This window comes from Larimichthys crocea, unplaced genomic scaffold, assembly GCF_000972845.2.
Source record: "Larimichthys crocea isolate SSNF unplaced genomic scaffold, L_crocea_2.0 scaffold269, whole genome shotgun sequence".
Classification (NCBI taxonomy): domain Eukaryota; kingdom Metazoa; phylum Chordata; class Actinopteri; family Sciaenidae; genus Larimichthys; species Larimichthys crocea.
In genome coordinates, this window is record NW_020853550.1 from 197,575 (window position 1) to 217,161 (window position 19,587).

At 41.8% G+C, this 19,587-nt stretch overlaps 1 protein-coding gene across 1 annotated transcript; it reads right to left on the reverse strand.

Moving 5' to 3' along the window:
* Positions 1-3,422: 3,422 nt before the first annotated feature.
* Positions 3,423-6,633, reverse strand: LOC104930311 (transcriptional repressor scratch 2). The gene is made up of 2 exons (XM_010745062.3): positions 6,249-6,633; positions 3,423-4,495 (listed from the first exon to the last, which is right to left on the reverse strand). Exons 1-2 carry the CDS (start codon positions 6,403-6,405, stop codon positions 3,684-3,686), a joined length of 969 nt encoding a protein of 322 aa, XP_010743364.1. The 5' UTR covers positions 6,406-6,633; the 3' UTR covers positions 3,423-3,683.
* Positions 6,634-19,587: the final 12,954 nt, after the last annotated feature.

Sequence of the window (19,587 nt, forward strand, 5' to 3'; positions counted from 1 at the left end):
GATCGGTTCATCGCTGCTTTGTCACTTAAAACAGCTGCCTGCTGCAGCTAGAAGCCAGTAGACAGTAATGTGATTAATTTTTTCAGTAGCAAGTTGCCTAAGTTACTAATCTCAGCAATGTACTGTGGTCTATCTGTTTGGTTTCATATAGATTTTGTATTTGCAAATGTATGGACCTGTTCAGGGCGTCTTTGCTTGGTGCAGGACTGGAGAGGCGGCTCGACTCTGCAAAAAGATGCTTTCCAACTCCAAACTTGTCTTATATATATATGGGTGGTGCGGTGGTTAGCACTGTTGCCTCACAGCAAGAAGGTTCTGGGTTGTCCCGGGTACTCCGGCTTCCTCCCACAGTCCAAAGACATGCACTTAACAGGTTAATTGGTGACTCTAAATTGTCCGTAGGTGTGTCTACGTGGGTGCACCCCACCTCTCGCCCTAAGTCAGCTTATAATCAAGAATTCATGTTGATACTGTCTATACAGGCGTAGTGATCTGTCTCAGGGATAGCAGTGTTGGAGTGTACATCAGTGTCAGTGTTATTAATAAAAGATTGTTTCATCCCTGTCTCACAGAGTTCTGCAGTTTTTCTTGATCTCAAAGTCATCTAAGCTCAATTCTTGTTCAGGATAGTGTTCGAATTAATAATTTCATCTCACACCAAAAAAGTCTGGTCAGTCTTCGTCAATCTCATGCCAGTTACGGCTACAGTGTTTGGCTGTTTTCATTGTTTCTTGTTCTTCCTTTGGTTATGTTGTCATGTATGTAATTGTGTAATATTACTCTAACCTGCAGGTCAACACGGTTCTTTGGCTCCTGATGCCATCTTTGCCGGTTTCAGCAATCCTTCAGCTTAACAAATGCACGTGCACAGCTGCCCACGGGGGGTGTCGAGGCGAGACTTGTATTTACAGCAGAGGTGTAAAAGTGAATTGCACTCAGAGACAGTCAGGGCACCAAGTTGTAAAAAATACCAATTGTTGCACAATAGGACTTTTAAGATGACAATGTTGATTATTGTTTTATTGATTAATATTGATTACTACAGCTTTAAGGATGTTAGATAGAAATGCTTTCAGTATCACTACTACTGTTTTACATACAACACATGGAAGTGTGTGTGTGTGTGTGTGTGTGTGTGTGTGTGTGTGTGTGTGTGTGTGTGTGTGTGTGTGTGTGTGTGTGTGTGTGTGTATGTGTGCACACATGTGTACATATGTACAGACACATATTCATATATGTGTTTTGAATGGTGGCCATTGTGTCTGAAAATAGCCACATCCAGCCTGTGGTCTTTTGAGACACATACTTCCATTTCTCTTGAGGGGTTGGTGGCTCTGGGCCACTGAGGGCTCAGCCCTGTCTGGTCTGGACCAGCAGCCCAGTTCTCATGACACCTGACCTAGTGCACATCCTGTGGTCAGGCCACTGTGCTGTGCTGTGAAGGTCCAGTTTGTGTTCATAAGGAATCTCCTAACATGGCAGGGGAGGGGGACAGACAGACAGATACTGGGTTTGGTGCTGCTGACACACCCTGATGGGGATTTTCATCTTTTGAATGAGGCTGTTTACACTAACACATTAATCCTCTTTATGTCCCAGCACTGGGGAGGTCAGATTTTGGTGATGGTGTTTATAAGGCTGCCCCCTCTGCTGGTCAGGGTAAGCACTGCACTGACATAAATACTGAGACGTTTCATTTTGGTTTTCACACTTTGATTGTGCTAGATCATCTTCTGAAGGTTGCATCTCTGGCTGCTTCCTATGGGTTACAAGATAAATCTGAGTGGCTGGAAGAAAGGGAAGGCAAAAGACAAAGATAAGAAACAAATGTAATGCTGTTGTTTTCTTTCATAGCCTGTACTAACAAAACGAAACAATCTGTGAAGCTAAAATCACTCTTTGGCTAAACTGCTCCAAACTGATGCAAAATGTTCTTCAATCGAAACTGTTGGGAACTACTGACCAATGTTATCTATCAACAACCAGGAAATTGCCCTCAGAGAATCCACAAAGTAAATCAAACAGCAGAGTTACAACTGGTATTCACAAATAGTTGAAATGTTGATTACATCCTGCAGTGTTTTTCACTGCTCTACTTATTCTGGTTTCTTTACCAGTGACTGATGAGCTCCTGAATGGTAGACAGAATATATTGTTGTGTAACTACAGATTAGCCCAAACACAACATAATTGGCCAGTGCACAAAGGTTTATGGTTTATTCAAAATTCAGACTACTAAGAAAGTTTGGTCAAAGGCTGAGGTTGCTGCAGTAATGCAGCATTTCAGAGATCACATATATAAAGGACAACTGGCCACCAAAATTGAATGCAGTCACTGTAAGCTGGTAGAAGACCCTGTGTTAGCACAAAGAACAGTACAAAATATAAGGGACTGTTAGAGATCGAGGAGTATCTGCAAAGAGGCAGTCACAAAAACAAAATCTGTATATGCACTTATATGCATTTATATTTATTAGTCATTAATGTTTGGTGCAGTCTGTTGCAGCTGTAGCTGTTCACTTTACTACACAAAATGAAGAAATGTTTGTCATGTATGGAGTCATGGGCTGTTTTTTAAAAGGTCCAGTTTGAATGAGCTCATTCACACTGTGAGATTCAGTGAGTTGTAGCAGTCACATAAACACGTGTGGTCAGTGATGTCTATCCATCAGTGGTCAGCTCAGTATTCTTCTTTGCACTGTGTGTTTAGAGCATGCACTCAGACGTTTCTGGCGCCTCACACTGCCTCACTTGTGTCCTCACATTTGTTGTGGCTGTAGACTAGGGTTAGGTTAACAGGGCCTGCGATAGGTCAAGCTGATAGTGATTTTTAAGAGCACCCTCTGCTGGACCACAAGGCAAACAAGATATAGACTGTAAAATTTGAATGTGAACGGGTCAAATTTTGCTCAAATGAAAGGTCTGATTTTGAGTAAAAAGTGACTGTCCTGGTGGAGACTTTGGACCATGGATGGAAGAAATACAGATAAAGGTTAACTGACCTTTTAATTACACACTGCTCCTTTAAAAGAACATACGTGGCTGAACAGAACATTGTCAGTTCTACTCGTGTGCATGTCAAAGATACAGTTTGTATCTTTGTGTTTTAATGGTTCATCTTTACGTATTCGGACACAAGTAAAAGGACTTTGTGTGGTTATTCGTTTTCATCAGTTTTATTGTCATCACCAAATTGATCAGACAGAGAAATATAACATGTCAGAATATATTTTGGCTTTTGTTTTCAACAAATCCAATACATGGCCTCTAATAAATCCATGTTCAATTCACAAATACGTTAAACCATAATAAATAAATAATTTTCAAAATTGGCAAATAAATAGTTAAATAAATTAATAAATACACAAATACATTATTTAACAAATAAGAAATGTTTGAGGTAAATTAAGAGCTACCTGGCATATAAAATAATACTGGCATGTAAATTATTGCAATTCAATTTATAAAAAACAATATAAAATATTTTTACATTTGTGATCAACACTGAGATTTTTATGAATTTCGTACATAATTCCTGAATAATTTAAAGTGAGGTTATTGCTTATCAAAAGGCAGGATTATGATGCATGCATGTGACAAGCCTGAGAAGCTTCTCTCTGATTTTGTTGTATGAACTATTAAAAAGTTTATAAATAGAAATGAAACAGATGAATATTTTCCCATCAGTCCTCAGAGCTGCAGTCGTCCTCTGCTTGGTATCCTTTGAAGCAGGCTGACTCGTAGTGCTTGTTCAGGTAGGACTTGAGCGCGAAGCTTTTGTGGCAGCGTTTGCAGGAGTAGTGCTTGAAGGACGAGTGTGTCTGCATGTGGGCGCGCAGGTTGGAGCGGTCGGCGAACGCTTTGCCACAGTGGGCACAGGCGAACGGTTTCTCTCCAGTGTGAGACCTCATGTGGCCCTGCAGGAGCCACGGTCGACTGAAGGCTTTGCCGCACACCGTGCATTCGTGCTTCAGGTCATGGGTTAGCATGTGCATGGCCAGCGCTGGCATGGACACGTACGCCTTGTGGCAGGTGGGACACTTCCTGGCCTGCTGGCTGTCCAGGCTCCGGTGAGTTTGCTTGTGTCTGCTCAGATTGGAAGATGTGGCGTAAGACTTGCCGCACTCGCCGCAAACGTGGCGCCCTTTGGATTTCCCTTTGGCTGGGCTGCAGTCTGCAGAGCCTACATCCTCGCTGCTGTCCGACTGACTGCCTCCCTTGCGGGGACACCTCTGGTTGGACCTCCGCCGGGAGCGTCCATCAGAGATGAGGAAGGCATCGATGGTGCATGCCTCCAGCTCAGGGCCGCTACTGTCTGACTCAATTGTGCTGCTGGAGACGGGGCTGTCCGGATGCTCCATGTCATGGTCGGAGAATTCTTCCCCAACGCTGCCGCCTGGGGAGTACAGGGGCCCTGAGGAAAGCCCAGTCTGCTCATGACCTGGCTCCTTTGTGCTCTGCAACACTGAGGGGATGATGTAATCATGGATGTAGCCTGTAAGTAAAAAGACATTTAATAAAGAGATGGAAAAGACTGTTTTTTCCCCATTAGAGTAAATGAATGGAACATCTTCACGATCTCAACAACCTCTGAAGAAAAGTGCCCTCTTACCCAAACCTCCAATCAATATGAAACCTATACAGGAAGCTATTTGTAAGTGCCAGGTTCAGCAAGCTTTGGGAATGAAATATTAATGAGTGCACAGTTGTGCCCCAATCAATACCTCCACTGGCTCCAACAAGTGCTATCATAAGAAAAAACAAATGTGAAAGGCTGAATTCAAGTCAGACACAAAGTGCTGACACTGACAAAAACCATCACAGAGCGATAGTTTGGCTCTGGATCGATTCCACCTGTCGTCGCCTCGCAGCAACGCGTCTGAATCTGTGAATCTGTGATGGAGGGGGTTCCGGGGGAGTGAGGGGGGAAAACAGAGCGTCTCAGCAGTGAAACCCCCTCAATCACTAAATCATTTTAATCAGATCATTCCCCATCTGTGCCGTTTCTGAGAGTGTTCATGAGTACGGAAAGGGGGAGATTGAGTGACAGGTGGGGGACTGCGATTTGGCAAAGAGGGAAAAGGGAGGGTGTGTGTGTGTATGTGTGTCTGTGTGTGTTTGGTGGGGGGGGGACTACTGTCTGATCTTGACAGCAGTCAATGGTATATTGAGCCCACTTGCCCCCACCACCACCACCATCCCAACCAACCCCTGTCACACACACACGCACACACTGAAACACAAAGGGAAGCAGACAGCTGGCATCCTAAATCTGGGGACAAATGATTCAACTCGAACACAAGATCTGTGATGCTGCTGGTGGTGATGGTGGGTGTGGGAGGGGGGCGAATCCGCTCAAAGCACACATTTCTTTGGATGTTTCTCAAAGCCAAACACACACACACACACACACACACACACACGCCATATTGTTTGTATTGCAGGGTTGTTCTCACATCCAGCCTCTCTAGAAATCCCACGGATGAGAATCTACTGTCTGCCGATGTACTGCTCATGTTGCACTTTATTGAATTACCTGCAGCACTCTGTATTTTCCAGTCAATACCCATCCTCTAAAAACCCTGTTCCATCACCTCTCGCTGCTCCACATATGGATTGTGTTGCTGCAATCCTACTCCCTGTGGCTATCTAACATCCTGCAGGATCAGATGGAGAGAGATGGAGAGATGAACGAGGTTGGGGGGGGGGGATGATAAGAGGAGAGACTCAAGGGCAACTGCACCATCTAAGGACAACACAGTCCCATGTGGCTATCTGCTTTCTCCCCAGTTTTTTTTCTTTCTTTCTAGTAGAAGCTGACAAAGGCTTGCATCAGATTTTGTGCCTAAAGCCTGAGTACACGTATATCTCATCATTCATGCACACAATAGTATTAAAGCCAGAGGCTGCTGTGTGATCTGGTTTGAGTATTAAGCAGATTGAGCTAGCGTGACCTGAATACTATTTAGCATCCGCCGAGTTAGAAAACAAAAGTCCTGAGGGATACAGAAGAGGGGGGCGAGCGATGGCTGTGAGGGATTTTGGGGGTTTCCAAGAGCGATTAGGAAGAAGAGACAACAACATAAACACAGTTGGATGATTTCTCTGTCTGTTATTTTAGATTTTTTTTTCTTATTTTTTGTGTGAAAGACCAGATGGATCATCTCCAAATGAAGAAATCAATAGCCACTGCAGCAGAAATGCACATGAAAAAAGTTGAAAAACAACTAAGAAAGACATCAACTCACCATTTTCACTCAAACGCACCGCCAAGTTGGTAGCTGACTCTGTGATGGCATGTGTCACAGAGTAAGAGTCGTCCCAGTGCTGCTGGTGCTGATGGTAGTAGTTGGAAGATGAGAAATCATGAACCTTCGGCTGCTTCACCAAAAATGAGCGTGGCATTTTCTTTTTTTTTCCTGGTGAAAAACTGATGCTAGAGCCTCATAGAACAATGTGAACAGACTGATGATTAAACAGAGAAAAAAAGAAGAAAAAGCAGAAATGTACTGAGCTTCCAAACGGCCTTCTTCTTTAACAGGCCAAACAAGGAGGATTTAAAAAAACAAGATCTGTCCTGAATTTGGTTTAAAGCCAGAGGGAAGGAGAAAATGTAGAGAAAGTAGCAGGGAGAGAGAAAGCAAAAGGACAGGGAGGATGGAGAGGAAGACAGAAAGTGGCGAGGGAGAAACAGAGAGAGGCAGAGAGAGAGAGAGAGAGAGAGACAGAGAGAGAGAGAGATGGCTGGACTAGCTGAGCTCAGCACTACTGCAGCCTTTTATATGTGGGGCACGAGCCCCAAAGATCAGGTGGTGCTTTGGAAGAGGGAGCTGCTTAGCATTAATCCATCAAACATCCCCGGGGACACACATCAAATTACCACGAGCCGTCTGTGCTTCTCCCCACGCACACACACACATATGCACGCGCGCACACACAGCAGTCAACTAACCCACCTCCTCCCACATCCTCCTCCTCCTTTCACCCCTCCGTCTCCCCTCTCCCAGGGAAGGAGAGCAGACAATAGTGGTGCAGAAGCACGTGGGTGACACTACACACAACATCTTGTCCTCCATTGTCTTTCAATGAAGTAGCTAACACAATTTATGCTGCCCCCAAACACACACCCCTTTTGCTCCAACACCACCACCACCAATATCACCAGCTCTGATATTTCATCATCATCATCAGTTCATTCTTAAAATGTTTAAATGGCCTCTGTATGTAAATCAGAGTCTGGATTGTTCATTTTCATCAGGCCACTGTTAACTTTCACCGCCTGGAGAGACACACAAAGGAGTCTGGATGCAGATACTTCTCAGTACTTTTCAAACTGTGCTCAGCGTACTGTAGTACTTAATTTCTTTGTCTTATTTACTTGAATTCTGATACAGCAGGTTTGGAAACAGCTGTAAAACCTGATATATATATTTAGAGTCTTCCATTGACCTTCATAAAATAACTTCAATAATTTCTTCATCTAAGACATCAACCTGTCTCTTAGACTCCATGCCAACCAGGCTGCTCAAGGATGTTTTACCTCTAGTTAGTCTTTATTATCAGGATATGTACCACAGTCCTTTAAGGTAGCTGTAATTAAACCTCTTCTTAAAAAGCCCACTCTGGATCCAGAGGTTTTAGCCAACTACAGACCGATATCAAATCTTCCCTTTCTCTCTAAGACACTTGAGAAAGCTGTAGCTAATCAGCTGTGTGACTTTCTCCATAACAATAGTTTATTTGAGGATTTTCAGTCAGGATTTAGAGTGCATCATAGCACAGAGACTGCATTAGTCAAAGTTACAAATGACCTCCTAATGGCATCAGACAAAGGACTCATCTCTGTACTTGTCCTGTTAGATCTTAGTGCTGCATTTGACACCATTGACCATCAAATTCTTTTACAGAGACTGGAACATCAAACTGGCATCAAAGGAACCGCCCTAAGCTGGTTTAAGTCGTATTTCTTAGATCGATCTCAGTTTGTTCACGTCAATGATGAATCCTCCATGCATACCAAAGTTTGTCATGGAGTCCTACAAGGTTCTGTACTAGGACCACTTCTATTCAGTTTATATATGCTTCCTTTAGGGAACATTATTAGGAATCACTCTATCAATTTTCATTGTTATGCCGATGACACCCAATTATATTTATCAATCAAGCCTGATGCAACCAATCAGTTAACTAAACTCCAAGCATGCCTTAAGGATATAAAAAGTTGGATGACCTACAATTTTCTGATGTCAAATTCAGACAAAACTGAAGTTCTTGTAATTGGACCCAAACACCTCAGAAACTCTCTTTCTAGAGACTTAGTTACTTTAGATGGGATCACCCTGGCCTCCAGCTCCACTGTAAAGAATCTTGGAGTTGTTTTTGATCAGGATTTGTCCTTTAACGTCCACATAAAACAAATTTCGAGGACTGCATTCTTCCACCTACGTAACCGCCAAAATCAGACACATTGTATCTCAAGCGGATGCATAAAAACTAGTCCATGCATTTGTTACTTCTAGGCTGGACTATTGTAACTGTTATCAGGCTGTCCAGTAAACTGTATAGGAAATAACAAAAAATAAAAATAAGGCACCATAAAAAGACATTATCTTGTCAAGTATCATCTTGTTCCCAATATGGATAAAATGATAAACTCTACATATTTTAATTATTAATTTTACTTATATTTTTATTTTGTTTATATTAGTATGTACTGACTCCCTGACAGTTAACAGTTAACAGTGTTGACAGTCTAAGATTCCATTCAAATTTCAAATATGTAAACTATAAATAAAAAAACAAAGTTATGTAAACTGATATTCTTCATACAGTTGATATGGACTGATACATGACACAGCAAGACATATGTACATTGAAAACATTTTAATGAAGATATGTTATACGAATTAAACTTCATTCATTTATATATTTGTTTGTGACATCAGGCTACAGATGAAACATTTCTATTGTTTACTTTCATCCTCTGTACATCTCTGGCACTTTTATGTCTCTCTGTAGAGCCCTCAGCCCTCCATAGAACCATATAACCATCATGTGGATAAAAAGGCCCCCGCTGTGACTTCCGGCCCATCAGGCCATGACAGGCTGACCTCCGGATGCCTGCAGGGTCACGGGGTCAAATTCTGGTTGGCTGGAGAGGTGGCAGCAGCTTAAACGCAGAGTGGATGGCTCACTCACAGATGGCTCTGCAAGGTACAGTTCAGTATGACTGGCTCATAATGAATATAAAAAAAATATATAATCTCACACACAGATGTCCATGGGGGGTTTATCCATTACCTCATCCAGTGTGACGTGTAGAGACGATAAATCATCTCTCTGGTCTGATCTGCTGTAAAAACAACTCAAACAAACTGAGAGCCTCTAGAAATATTCAATGATGAAACAAATGATTATATATGTATTTTTTTAATAGACAAATGCCATGAAAAGACCCACACCAACAATAATTGTATCCTACTAACAATGTCACTAATCACACACACTATAGTTCAGTGTGACTCACGCATTGTTCTGCTGTCACAAACACTCACTAGAGCCTCAAACATGTATTAGTCCACAACTGAAAATAGTCCCCAACAAATACAATTATTTCCTCCAGCATGAGTGACATTTGCTGTAAACTGCTGTATGTAGCTGTTGGACAGTTGTAGGAAATCACTCCAAAACTACCATTTATTTCAACTTCTTCTTCATTGTTAAAAGTTCATTGAAACTTGTGTGAATATGACAGTATATGAGAATTTGGGCCTATACAATTCAACAAGTCTGAAATCTCAGCTGTTACTTTGACACATACAATGTTAACAATGTAGTTTTCTTTGAAAAATTAAGATTTATATCTTCAGTAGTCAGTGAAGAACATTATGAAAAATCTAGCAATTAAAGGCCCTGATTAAATTTTTTTTTTTTTAGCTAAAGATAGTTTATTTCAGTTTTTCCAGTGTTTTGTACACATGTGTTCAGTCCCACATAGAAAGGTGGACTAAATGAGCAAATTGCAGCAGAGTGGATCATGAACACAGTGTAGACCAACCTTGGAAACAAAACAAGGCATATTTTAACACCAAACTGACTCCATAATTCCATATTTTTCTAACAAGTTGCCTTAAAGTCACAAAAAGAAATTAAACAGGCAGAAGCTGAATATTTCTCCTAGACAAATCTGGTCCTTGCTGTCCCTGTGCGTGTGATACTGACTGCTGAGTCTGATTAAATGCATGTTAAGTAGCGCTGCAGCGAAAGCACCCAGAGACTGTCTATCTAAGCCTGTTGAGCTGTGATAAGTGAGATAATTTGTGTTAATCACATCCAGTCATTAGAGAGCCATCTGAAAAACAAACGCAGGTCCTTTTCACTGAGGCATCTTTTCAGCACCTCCACAGAAATCTCCCACTCCGCCATCTGACAACGAGGCAGCTGCACGCCAGTGAATGAGAGTGATTGTCTCTTTTCTTTTAATCAGCACTTAGTGAGTGAGAAAATGGAGAATTTCCCCCTCTTCACTCTGCATGTTTTTTCAAGGGTTGATTGTGGTTAGCTGCAGAGAGCAACTTGTGATTTATGTTCCACACATTTCATACTTCTTTTTTTTTTACCAAGCAGCTTTGGGCAAATGGTGTTAGGAACGCTCCACTGAGACTTGTCTCACACACTTCTCTGCAGAAGCAAATAACAAAACACCTCAAAGTCAATTTGGAAGTGACTGGTTAAAGTCTGGCACAATCGGGCACGTCCGCACCATGTCACCTCGAGCGGGGTGGGATGAGAGGTCAGTGGAGGAGATGAGAAAAAAATTCCCAGCCATCAGGTGTGGTGACTGACAAGGGGATGGAGTTGGGATGCTTAGAAGACCAACAGGGATGCCAAAAAAAGGGGGGAGGCGTTGTACAACTGCATTTTAATCTAGTCAGACCTCAATCCTGATAAAAGGAATCTGTCCATCTCTCTCCTTTCCTTTCTGGGGGTCATCAATCACACGTGTCACTGGCCTCTGCTCTGGTGGATGTCACAGTCTCGGGGGAACAGTCGCAGGAGAGCTACAGATGCTATCCAAAATGGAAAAAGCGAGGAGCGATGAAAAGGAAATATGGTGGATAGATAGAGCAATGACATGCCTGATGACAGCTGAGGCGCTGAGATAGATAGTTAGATGACAACAGGTGCCATATATAAATACTACAAACATTCTAAATTACAAAAACAATTTATCATTAAACTCATATTTAAAGAAATCAACATTTTGGGAAATACTCTCATGTCATGGAAACAGGTGGAATAAGCGTGAAAACAGAAAACAGAAATGTAAAAACTATGATTTGTGGTTCAGTAGGTGTTACATGCAGGAACTCTCGCCAGACAATAGTCACATGCAAGCACAGCATCACAGAGGTGGTGGGTGGATGGATAAATACACCACCTGACTCCTGAAAATTTCTCCCTGCCTCCAGTTTCTATGCTAAGCTAGGCTAATCACATCCTGGCTCCAGTTCACCACTCATATCATAATTCTATTGATCGGAACACAGGAAAAAAAAGGTGCATTTCCCAAAACATTCAATGACTCCTTCAAAGGAAAATATCAGTCTGTGATTCTAAATCCATTCCAGGAGTTATTTTATGACAAAAAGGTTAAAAGTGTGACTTCTTAATCTGCCTTGTGTTATTCAAGTACAGCCAGTGATTTCATTCATCTAGTGCCTTTTGGCAGATACCAGGCTGATCATGTTCAATTGAGTGACATGGGAGGTGAGAGTAATAATTAAGACCTGCAACATAAACTGTAGCTATTAAATTTCAGTGTAGCCGCTAGAAATATAAGCGTGTCACTTATCTGTGATGATAAGAAGCTCCTTGCTTGCAAAAAAAAAAGAAAGAAAAAGTTTCAGCAGTGAAAAGTGCACATGAGGCAAAATGATGAACATCAAAGAGGCTTCAGAAATGTATAAAACAGCCTGGCAACAGGTTCCCCAGGCAGCTGAGAGAAAAACAGCAAAAGTGCCAGAAACAACAAAATAGAGGTGAAAATTCTTTATCTGTATTTTGTTTTTTATTCTTCATATTTCACCTGTATTTTACCAAGAAAGACTTCAAAATGGCAGATGCTTCTTCAAAGTGCTGATTCAAAGCTCAGACAAATAATATGAATCTATCTGCGTGACTACCACAAGAAGAAAGTGAGAAAATGTTTCTTGCGTGTAATTTGAGTGAACCGATCGACCTTTTGTCATGTCTTTTTTTATCCCGTGCCCATTTACAGGAGCTCAATCTACACAAGGACACTGTCTTGGCATGTGGAGAGCATTTCTGTGGAAAGTGTCTGTTCTCTGCTGCAGCCTGTAAAAAATGATCATGCAGCTCACGTTAGTGAAATCAGGTAGTTTATCGCCTCACAGTCCTCGTCCCGGTGTCCTTGGCACCTGGTATTGAACCCATCTGAATTCGTTTTTTCCCCCCGGACACTCGCCTTGGACTTCGCCCTGCCAATAATGCTGCATATTTCTGGCCTGAGGCCTACGCCGCTCCTCCATTTCTGTTCAATACACAATCAACTGATGGTGTCAGTGGGGGTGACATTGTCTCTACAAGTGTCATTCGCTGGCCTTGAGAGCACTTACACTAAATGGCTCTTCGCCAAATAGCCCTTCAGCGCTGGCCAGTTCAATTGCACTGTCAAAAGGAGAATTACCTGCCGTGGGGCCCCAAATGGGAGCTCTTGCCTGATAAAGGACACCAGGAATCATTTAGGCTAATGTCTCCGCATTAAAGGAGCTCGTTTCACTAGCTGTGAGGAATTGAGGATAAATCGACACATCTGCATGAACAAGGGACGGAGTGAGCGCTGGCGATTTGTCTTAATTGAGAGGCACGTGGCAAGTAAATGTGTGTGTGTGTGTGTGTGTGTGTTGATGGGGGGGGGGGGGTGGGAAAAGACTCATTGGTCTCCAGCTGCAACGCTCAGGCAACAGACTGCTTACTTCTTGTTGAACAAGGTGGGGGGAGAGGAGGGGTCACTAGGAAAAGTGAGGTGTGGAGGGGGGTGTCGGGGGAGATGGGGGGGCCTCTCTCACCCTCACACACCCTTTGTCTCCTGGCCATCTGCTCGGGTTCTGTAATGGTTGTAAGGGAGTGAATGTGTGTGTGTGAGGAGAGGAGGTGGGTCGTAGAGCTGGGTAAGGAGGGGGTGGGGTGGGGGTGGGGGGTCGTTATACATTCCGTCACCTTACAACCATCCACGCTGCAGAGCCGAGCTGGGCCAGGCCGAGGCAGGCCAGGCCACAGGAGGCTGCAGACACGCTGTCACACTGGGAGAGAAATTTACAGCCCCAGTGAACCTGCTCAGATGACTCTCCTTTACCCAAACACTCACTCTGCTTTATTGCTCATTTTGTTAAGGCGTGGACGGCTATGGAAGGTTATTAATGACAACACTAAGCACTAACACTGAGCACATTTAAAATCAACCTGCCACAATTCAGAGAGCAGAGGGGCCCATTTTTAAGTCCCAAACAAGAGCACAAAATCCAGACTTCTCTACACTGTGTGAAATTCAGTATGTTCTCTTGGGAATGTGACACGGTACATGCTGAATAGTTCCTGGGTACAAAACAAGCTAAAAATGAGAGCTGTATACACTGAATGTTTTTGTCAAATGTGTTTTAGACAAACATAATAACTTTGTTGTGTTCTTGCGCCACACAAAAGTTGCAGGGAGTGGCTCAGGGTGGGTGGTGGGTGCACAGCATGCAGTGGCATTGAAGAGGTTTGTTAAAACCAATTCCCCGTTATGTTAACAAACTTCATGAAGGCAGCGCTGCATTTCTACCTAAATGTACTTGCTGCTGCAGATCTGTTAGGGTCAATTTAGAGTTGATAAAAGCAATTTTTGTTAAAACTGATGCACATCAAGTAGCATGGGGTAATACAGATATTATATGTTGTATATATTCTAATAACATATTACATCTTATATAAACAGACTTTCTCAGTTTTACTTTCAATCAGCAACTTCCATTGCTCTGAAGTGAAGCCAACGTGGAAGTGTCAAAAACTGCAGTTCCTCAAATGCCCACTTGAGGTTGGCTACAGAACATGTCTCCATAAGTCCCCATGTTCAAATGTCCAGCTTCACAGCAGAAATAAACATGTTTACAGCCTGGTACAAAAAACAGTTTTGGTCTCTGTAGCTAATTTCCCCGTTCATGACAACTGTACTGAGGATGAATTTATATACAACTCACCTGTTCAGATTATATTAAGGCTTAATTAACAGCATAGCCACTTTGATTGACAGGTAGTTGCCTCAGGTCCATGTCCACTTCTTTGCTGATTTCAAGATCAGCCAGGAGGTGAAAGAAGAAGCTGAAGATGCGCCTTCTGTTTTTTATGTGTTGCAAAAGGTTCTGCTGAAGACATCTGTTTATCTCAAATGTGACAGTACACATCAGCCAGCAGTGTGTTATTCTAAGTCACTTTTAATGTGGTGACAAACACAGACAGTTGCTGTGTCGTAACACTGCTTTGGGCAGATTTAACCAGCGCCGAATGAGACTGCATAATTGTGTCCTTCTTAACACTTCTTTCAGATGACATGAGTTTGCAATATGAATGAAGTCACAGATTTCTGCTGTCAGTCAACTCAAGTCCTCTCACATCTCTGTGCTGCTCTCTTAATCTGATCCTCTTTCGCTCGCTCTCTCGCTCTCTTTGCTTACTGTCATGTACTTGATAAAAGTTCCAGTGTGTTTTGCACTCGCTCAGTAGTTTGGTTGTTAGTGAGCTTCAAGCTGCAGGTAGGAAAGAAGTTGTGCTGAAACTAAAAGCAGGACACACCGTCATCAGCTGAGCAGGTCAGGCTGGGTTAGCAGCCGTCAGACTTACAGTCAAACTGGTGTGACTGGAGGATTTGTGAGGAAACACACCTGCTCCAATGTTCAGATACTGAAAGCAGCGCAGGAAATATGACAAGTTGATGACAGTTGTTGCACTTTGGGCCAGGGAGGAAAGGCAGTTTTCTTTCTTTTCCTTCATTTTACATGTTCAATGTGTGTTAAAGTTATAATAAAGAGACATCACTGTGAATTCAAACTAGAAATATCACCACATGTGTATATGTATTGCATTCAGCAACAAATGTGGAACATGAATTTGATATAAATTATACATCCCCTGTGGCCAAGAGTGGATCTGTGTGAAACTTATTTGTTTAATTTAAAAGCAGCATTTTTTAATTTCAGCCCATTAATGTGAGTAATAAAAGCATGTGCTCACAATAAAAAATGCAAATCAACACTGAGGAAAAAATCTGCCTCATTTAGCTAATTGGCACGCCCAGCACGTGTGTGTGTCTGAGAGATAGGGAGAGAGAGAGAGAGAGAGAGAGAGAGAGAGAGAGAGAGGGGAGAAAGTGGTATTGACCCTGTGAGCAGATGGGCTCCTCCACACTGCTCTGCTCAGTCCTGAACACACACCGGGTCGTGCAGTAGAATGGATGTGGGAGTGTGTGTGTCAGCGACCATCTGACACCTCCCACAACTGGTCTACCCCCCCAGTGCTTTACATGTGAATGTAACAAATGGAATGCAATCTGACCAGTGGAGTTAATTATGGAGATGGTGCGTGAATGCAAAGTTCCAAATGATAATCGGGGATATTGAAGGCAGAGGTTGTACAAAGCTTAACATAGCCTACAGGTAGGACTGACTTGATGTTTTAGATATTCAGCAGATGTTCTTTCAGTCAGGGCAGCACTGACTTTGGTCCACTAAAAGTGGACAAGTAACTAATGCTAAGTGTGAAGTGTAAAGGTCACAGCATGAAAGGGAAGGAAATCCTCCAACAGATCAACTTTTACAGTTTCACTGAACATCTGTTGTCTACTTCTGCTTTCTTTCTTAAATGATCTACAGAACAGATCTGCTCTTGCTGTTCACAGTCAAAGGTGGAGGTGGACATAAGGGCAGAGGCAGAAAAATTAATCTCGTGGTTGCATTGCATTCTGGTCACATGTAAAATGTGAGAACTCTACCTCTGCATTATGAGCTCTCTCTATCTCTCTGGCCCATCACTCGATTGTTGAATGCACCTGAAATGCTGGTTAAGAAATATACGATACCTCATCAGCATTTTCCCAGTGACACAGCAGCCTTAAAATACAGTATTTTTAAAGTTATGCTGACTTGTGGAAACATTGCTGATATTGCTGTAGTTTCTATTGCACCAGAACAAGATCTGCCGGGGCCAGTCCAGGGTGAACACTGCCTCACATCCAATATATCCTAGTATAGGCTCAGGCTCCTGTAAAGGTATAGATAGGATGGATGGATGGATGGATGGATGGATGGATGGATGGATGGATGGAACACAACCAATATTTTGTGTTAAGAAGTTATTGTGTGGGGCCAAATATCTATATACACCCATAGGAGGAAACAAGATCTTTACACAAAGTATATGTGACACACAGGATGTTGTTATAGATTTTGTATTTTGGGCAAAAGATCCATAAACAAGTGGACAAGGAACAACACAACAAAATATATATTTATGCATCAGAGCAACATTTTGGGTGGTTTCTTCCTGTATTCCCTGTTCAGTTCACCTGTGGTGAATTGATCAACACAGGAATGACAATTTTCAAATAGATTCCTTGTTGAGTCTCTTTGAATACTCCTAAATTGTAACGTAACTCAATAAAAGCTGTATGTGGTTTGTTTGTCCAGGGACCGGAGGGAACCACTGGTTGCTTAGATCACCTTGTTAGTCCTTTGTGCCCTCACCCAGGAGACTGTTCACATACAATTATGCTGATTGAGAGGCACACCATGTTGTCGTCTTCTTCCTCACTCTTTGATACAGTTGGGCTGATAGAGAGCTTGTCCATCACAGCAGATACGATTAGAGTGATTGAGGACTTGTCCATTTATTTTTGCCTGTCACACACACACACACACACACACACACACACACACACTCACACACTGACCCAGCTGTCCTGCTGACATTAAGGCTGTTAGAAGGATGGGATGTGGTCCCAGTCAGGCAGCACGTCACACTGATAGAAAAAAATAGTAAAAAATAGTAAAGAGATCATTTTGTTATAATATCATTAAAACAATCCAGCGCCTCTTAAATCGTTGAAGTTTCTTTGTGTTCTCTCTTTGTGGTTCACACTCAGTGTAATTGTTCTTTTGTACATTTATGGTTACGTCTCTCTCCAACTCATTTCACTTCAGAGTGTATCATTTACAAAAAAAAGAAAAGAGGCAAAACACATACTAAAAGACACAACTTTCAGGTCTCAGGATACTTGTCATGATGGTAAATCACTTCATTAAAAGTGATTTTAAAGGCCAGCAGGGTCAGTTGAACTCTTCTCTTCATCTGTTGATTTTTGTTCCTGAATCAAACCCACATATTTAACTCATCTCAGTAATAACAATATTGCATCTAGCTGATTGTTTCTCCTTGGAAGTCCTTAAGAGCGTCTGTGTATGGTATATGATGGAGTGAAGGGCACCCAGCTGTATCACCCACTGTGATTGATTCACCAATCTTTTCTCCCCCAAGCTCAGGTCACGTGCCACTCTTTGTCCTGTTTTCCCTGCAGCATAGAAGATGCAAATAGAAGCAACAACAGCTGCTGAATAGGGATGCTACGTCTGGTTTGGTTTGAGAAGCATCTTGCTGTCAGCCCGGTAAGACGGACGAGAAGTGCTGTGTGCCTGGTGCACTGGCCTCTGGCTAAGATCCACAGTTTACTTTACTGATGCCTTTCCAAAATGTGATGGATGAGACAGGATTACTCTGCTGGCTGTTCTGGTTTCTCAGTTCTGTAACATGAATGAAACCCGTGTAGGCTTAATATAGAAGCTTGATAGAATTGTTACATGTGGGAGTAATGCTCACTGCAGTGACCAGTTAGGAAACAAAACAGCCACACTTTCTGGTCTGGTTTTTACAGTATGTTAGCATCGTGAGCACTAAAGGCTTTCAGAATCAGAAACACTTTAATAATCCCAGGGGGAAATTATTAAATTAATTAATTAATCATTCTAAATATTAAAGGTTAAAATAAATACAACTTTCTTTATGAAGTTACCATTGAGAAGTTCACCACTGATTTTAAACGTTATTATGTCAGTTTACCTAGAGTTACGAAGAGCACACAGTACAGCGTCCTCTGGAGGAGCTTCATTATATCTGAGGAAATAATTCATCAGAATCAAAAGCCTGCATTTCAAAGTGGGAGGGCACAGAGTGTGATGTCAAAGATTTCCATGGGAGGGGTAGTTTATTGTAAATAAGGTACACAGATGAACATTACAACCGTTTTTTTTTTTTTGTTTCTGTAACCATCCCTCCTGTTCATATCGACCTTTAGAAGATCTCCTCTTAATACACCTCCATTATAAGTGATAAGCAAACAATCCGCAATTTGTATTAAAACCTAATTGAAAAGTTTATGTGGAGTTAAAATAAAGATAAACTGAAAATACACATATCATTTAGAACAGGGGTCCTCCACCAGGGGTCCACAGAGGTTCTGCAGGGGGTCTGCCAATCTTTGTCATAATGATTGACAATTTTCACCAGAAAATGTGAGAATAAAAACAAATAACAAAAATGATACTACTTTTTTATTTACAAAATAAATTATGCCATTATGCATTAACTTTTTAATCAATCATAAACACATATATGTTAATAACCCAGTATATAAATAGGTCAGTGAGTTGAAATAAAAGTGAATAACATAAACATAAAAGTTATTTTAAGGGGGTTGTTTAGCTCAGTTGGTAGAGTAGCCGCTCCATGTGTGAAGGTTCAGTCCTTGCTGTGGTGGCCCAGGGTTCAAACCCGACCTGTGGCTTTTTCCTGCATGTCATTCCCTGTCTCTCTCTCCCCACATTCCTGTCACTCTTTAAGCTGCTTCTGTCAAATAAAGCTCAAAAAAATATCTTTAAAAATAAGTTATTTTAGGCCAGGCTTAAAATGTGACACATGTGGGAGTCTCTGTTCTGTTTGTCTCTCGTCTTAGGGGTCCTTGGGCTGAAAAGGTTGAAGCACTGATTTAGAAGCTATTAGCTTATGACTACATTTGTTTCATTTGTCATGAAAACAGCTAACTAGATAAAAGGCAAGGGAGTCATATTACTGAAACCAGGAGGAATACACAGACCATAAGCATGGACAGAGGAGTGGATTATGTCACATGAAAAGTACATTTTAAAATGAAACTGTGATCACTGGCATCCATTTCCATCTTCAACATTAAACTGACCCAGAGACAACTTTTAGCTGAGCTGTCACTTCTACAGTCTACAGAAAGCAAGAACATACTAAGAATGGTGACTTTTGATGGAAAACACTTCACGAAGTGAGACGAGTTATAAAAGTCATGAAATTAATTTCTGTTGTGCATCATTGTTAAAGGTGCTTTATAGACATTTTACAATATTTTATTCATCTTATTGGTCATTATTTAATCTAGTTCTTAGTCTAGCTTTTACTTCAGTCTATTTCCTTCTTTCTGTGGTTATTATTTTTATCTTTGTTTTGACTTTT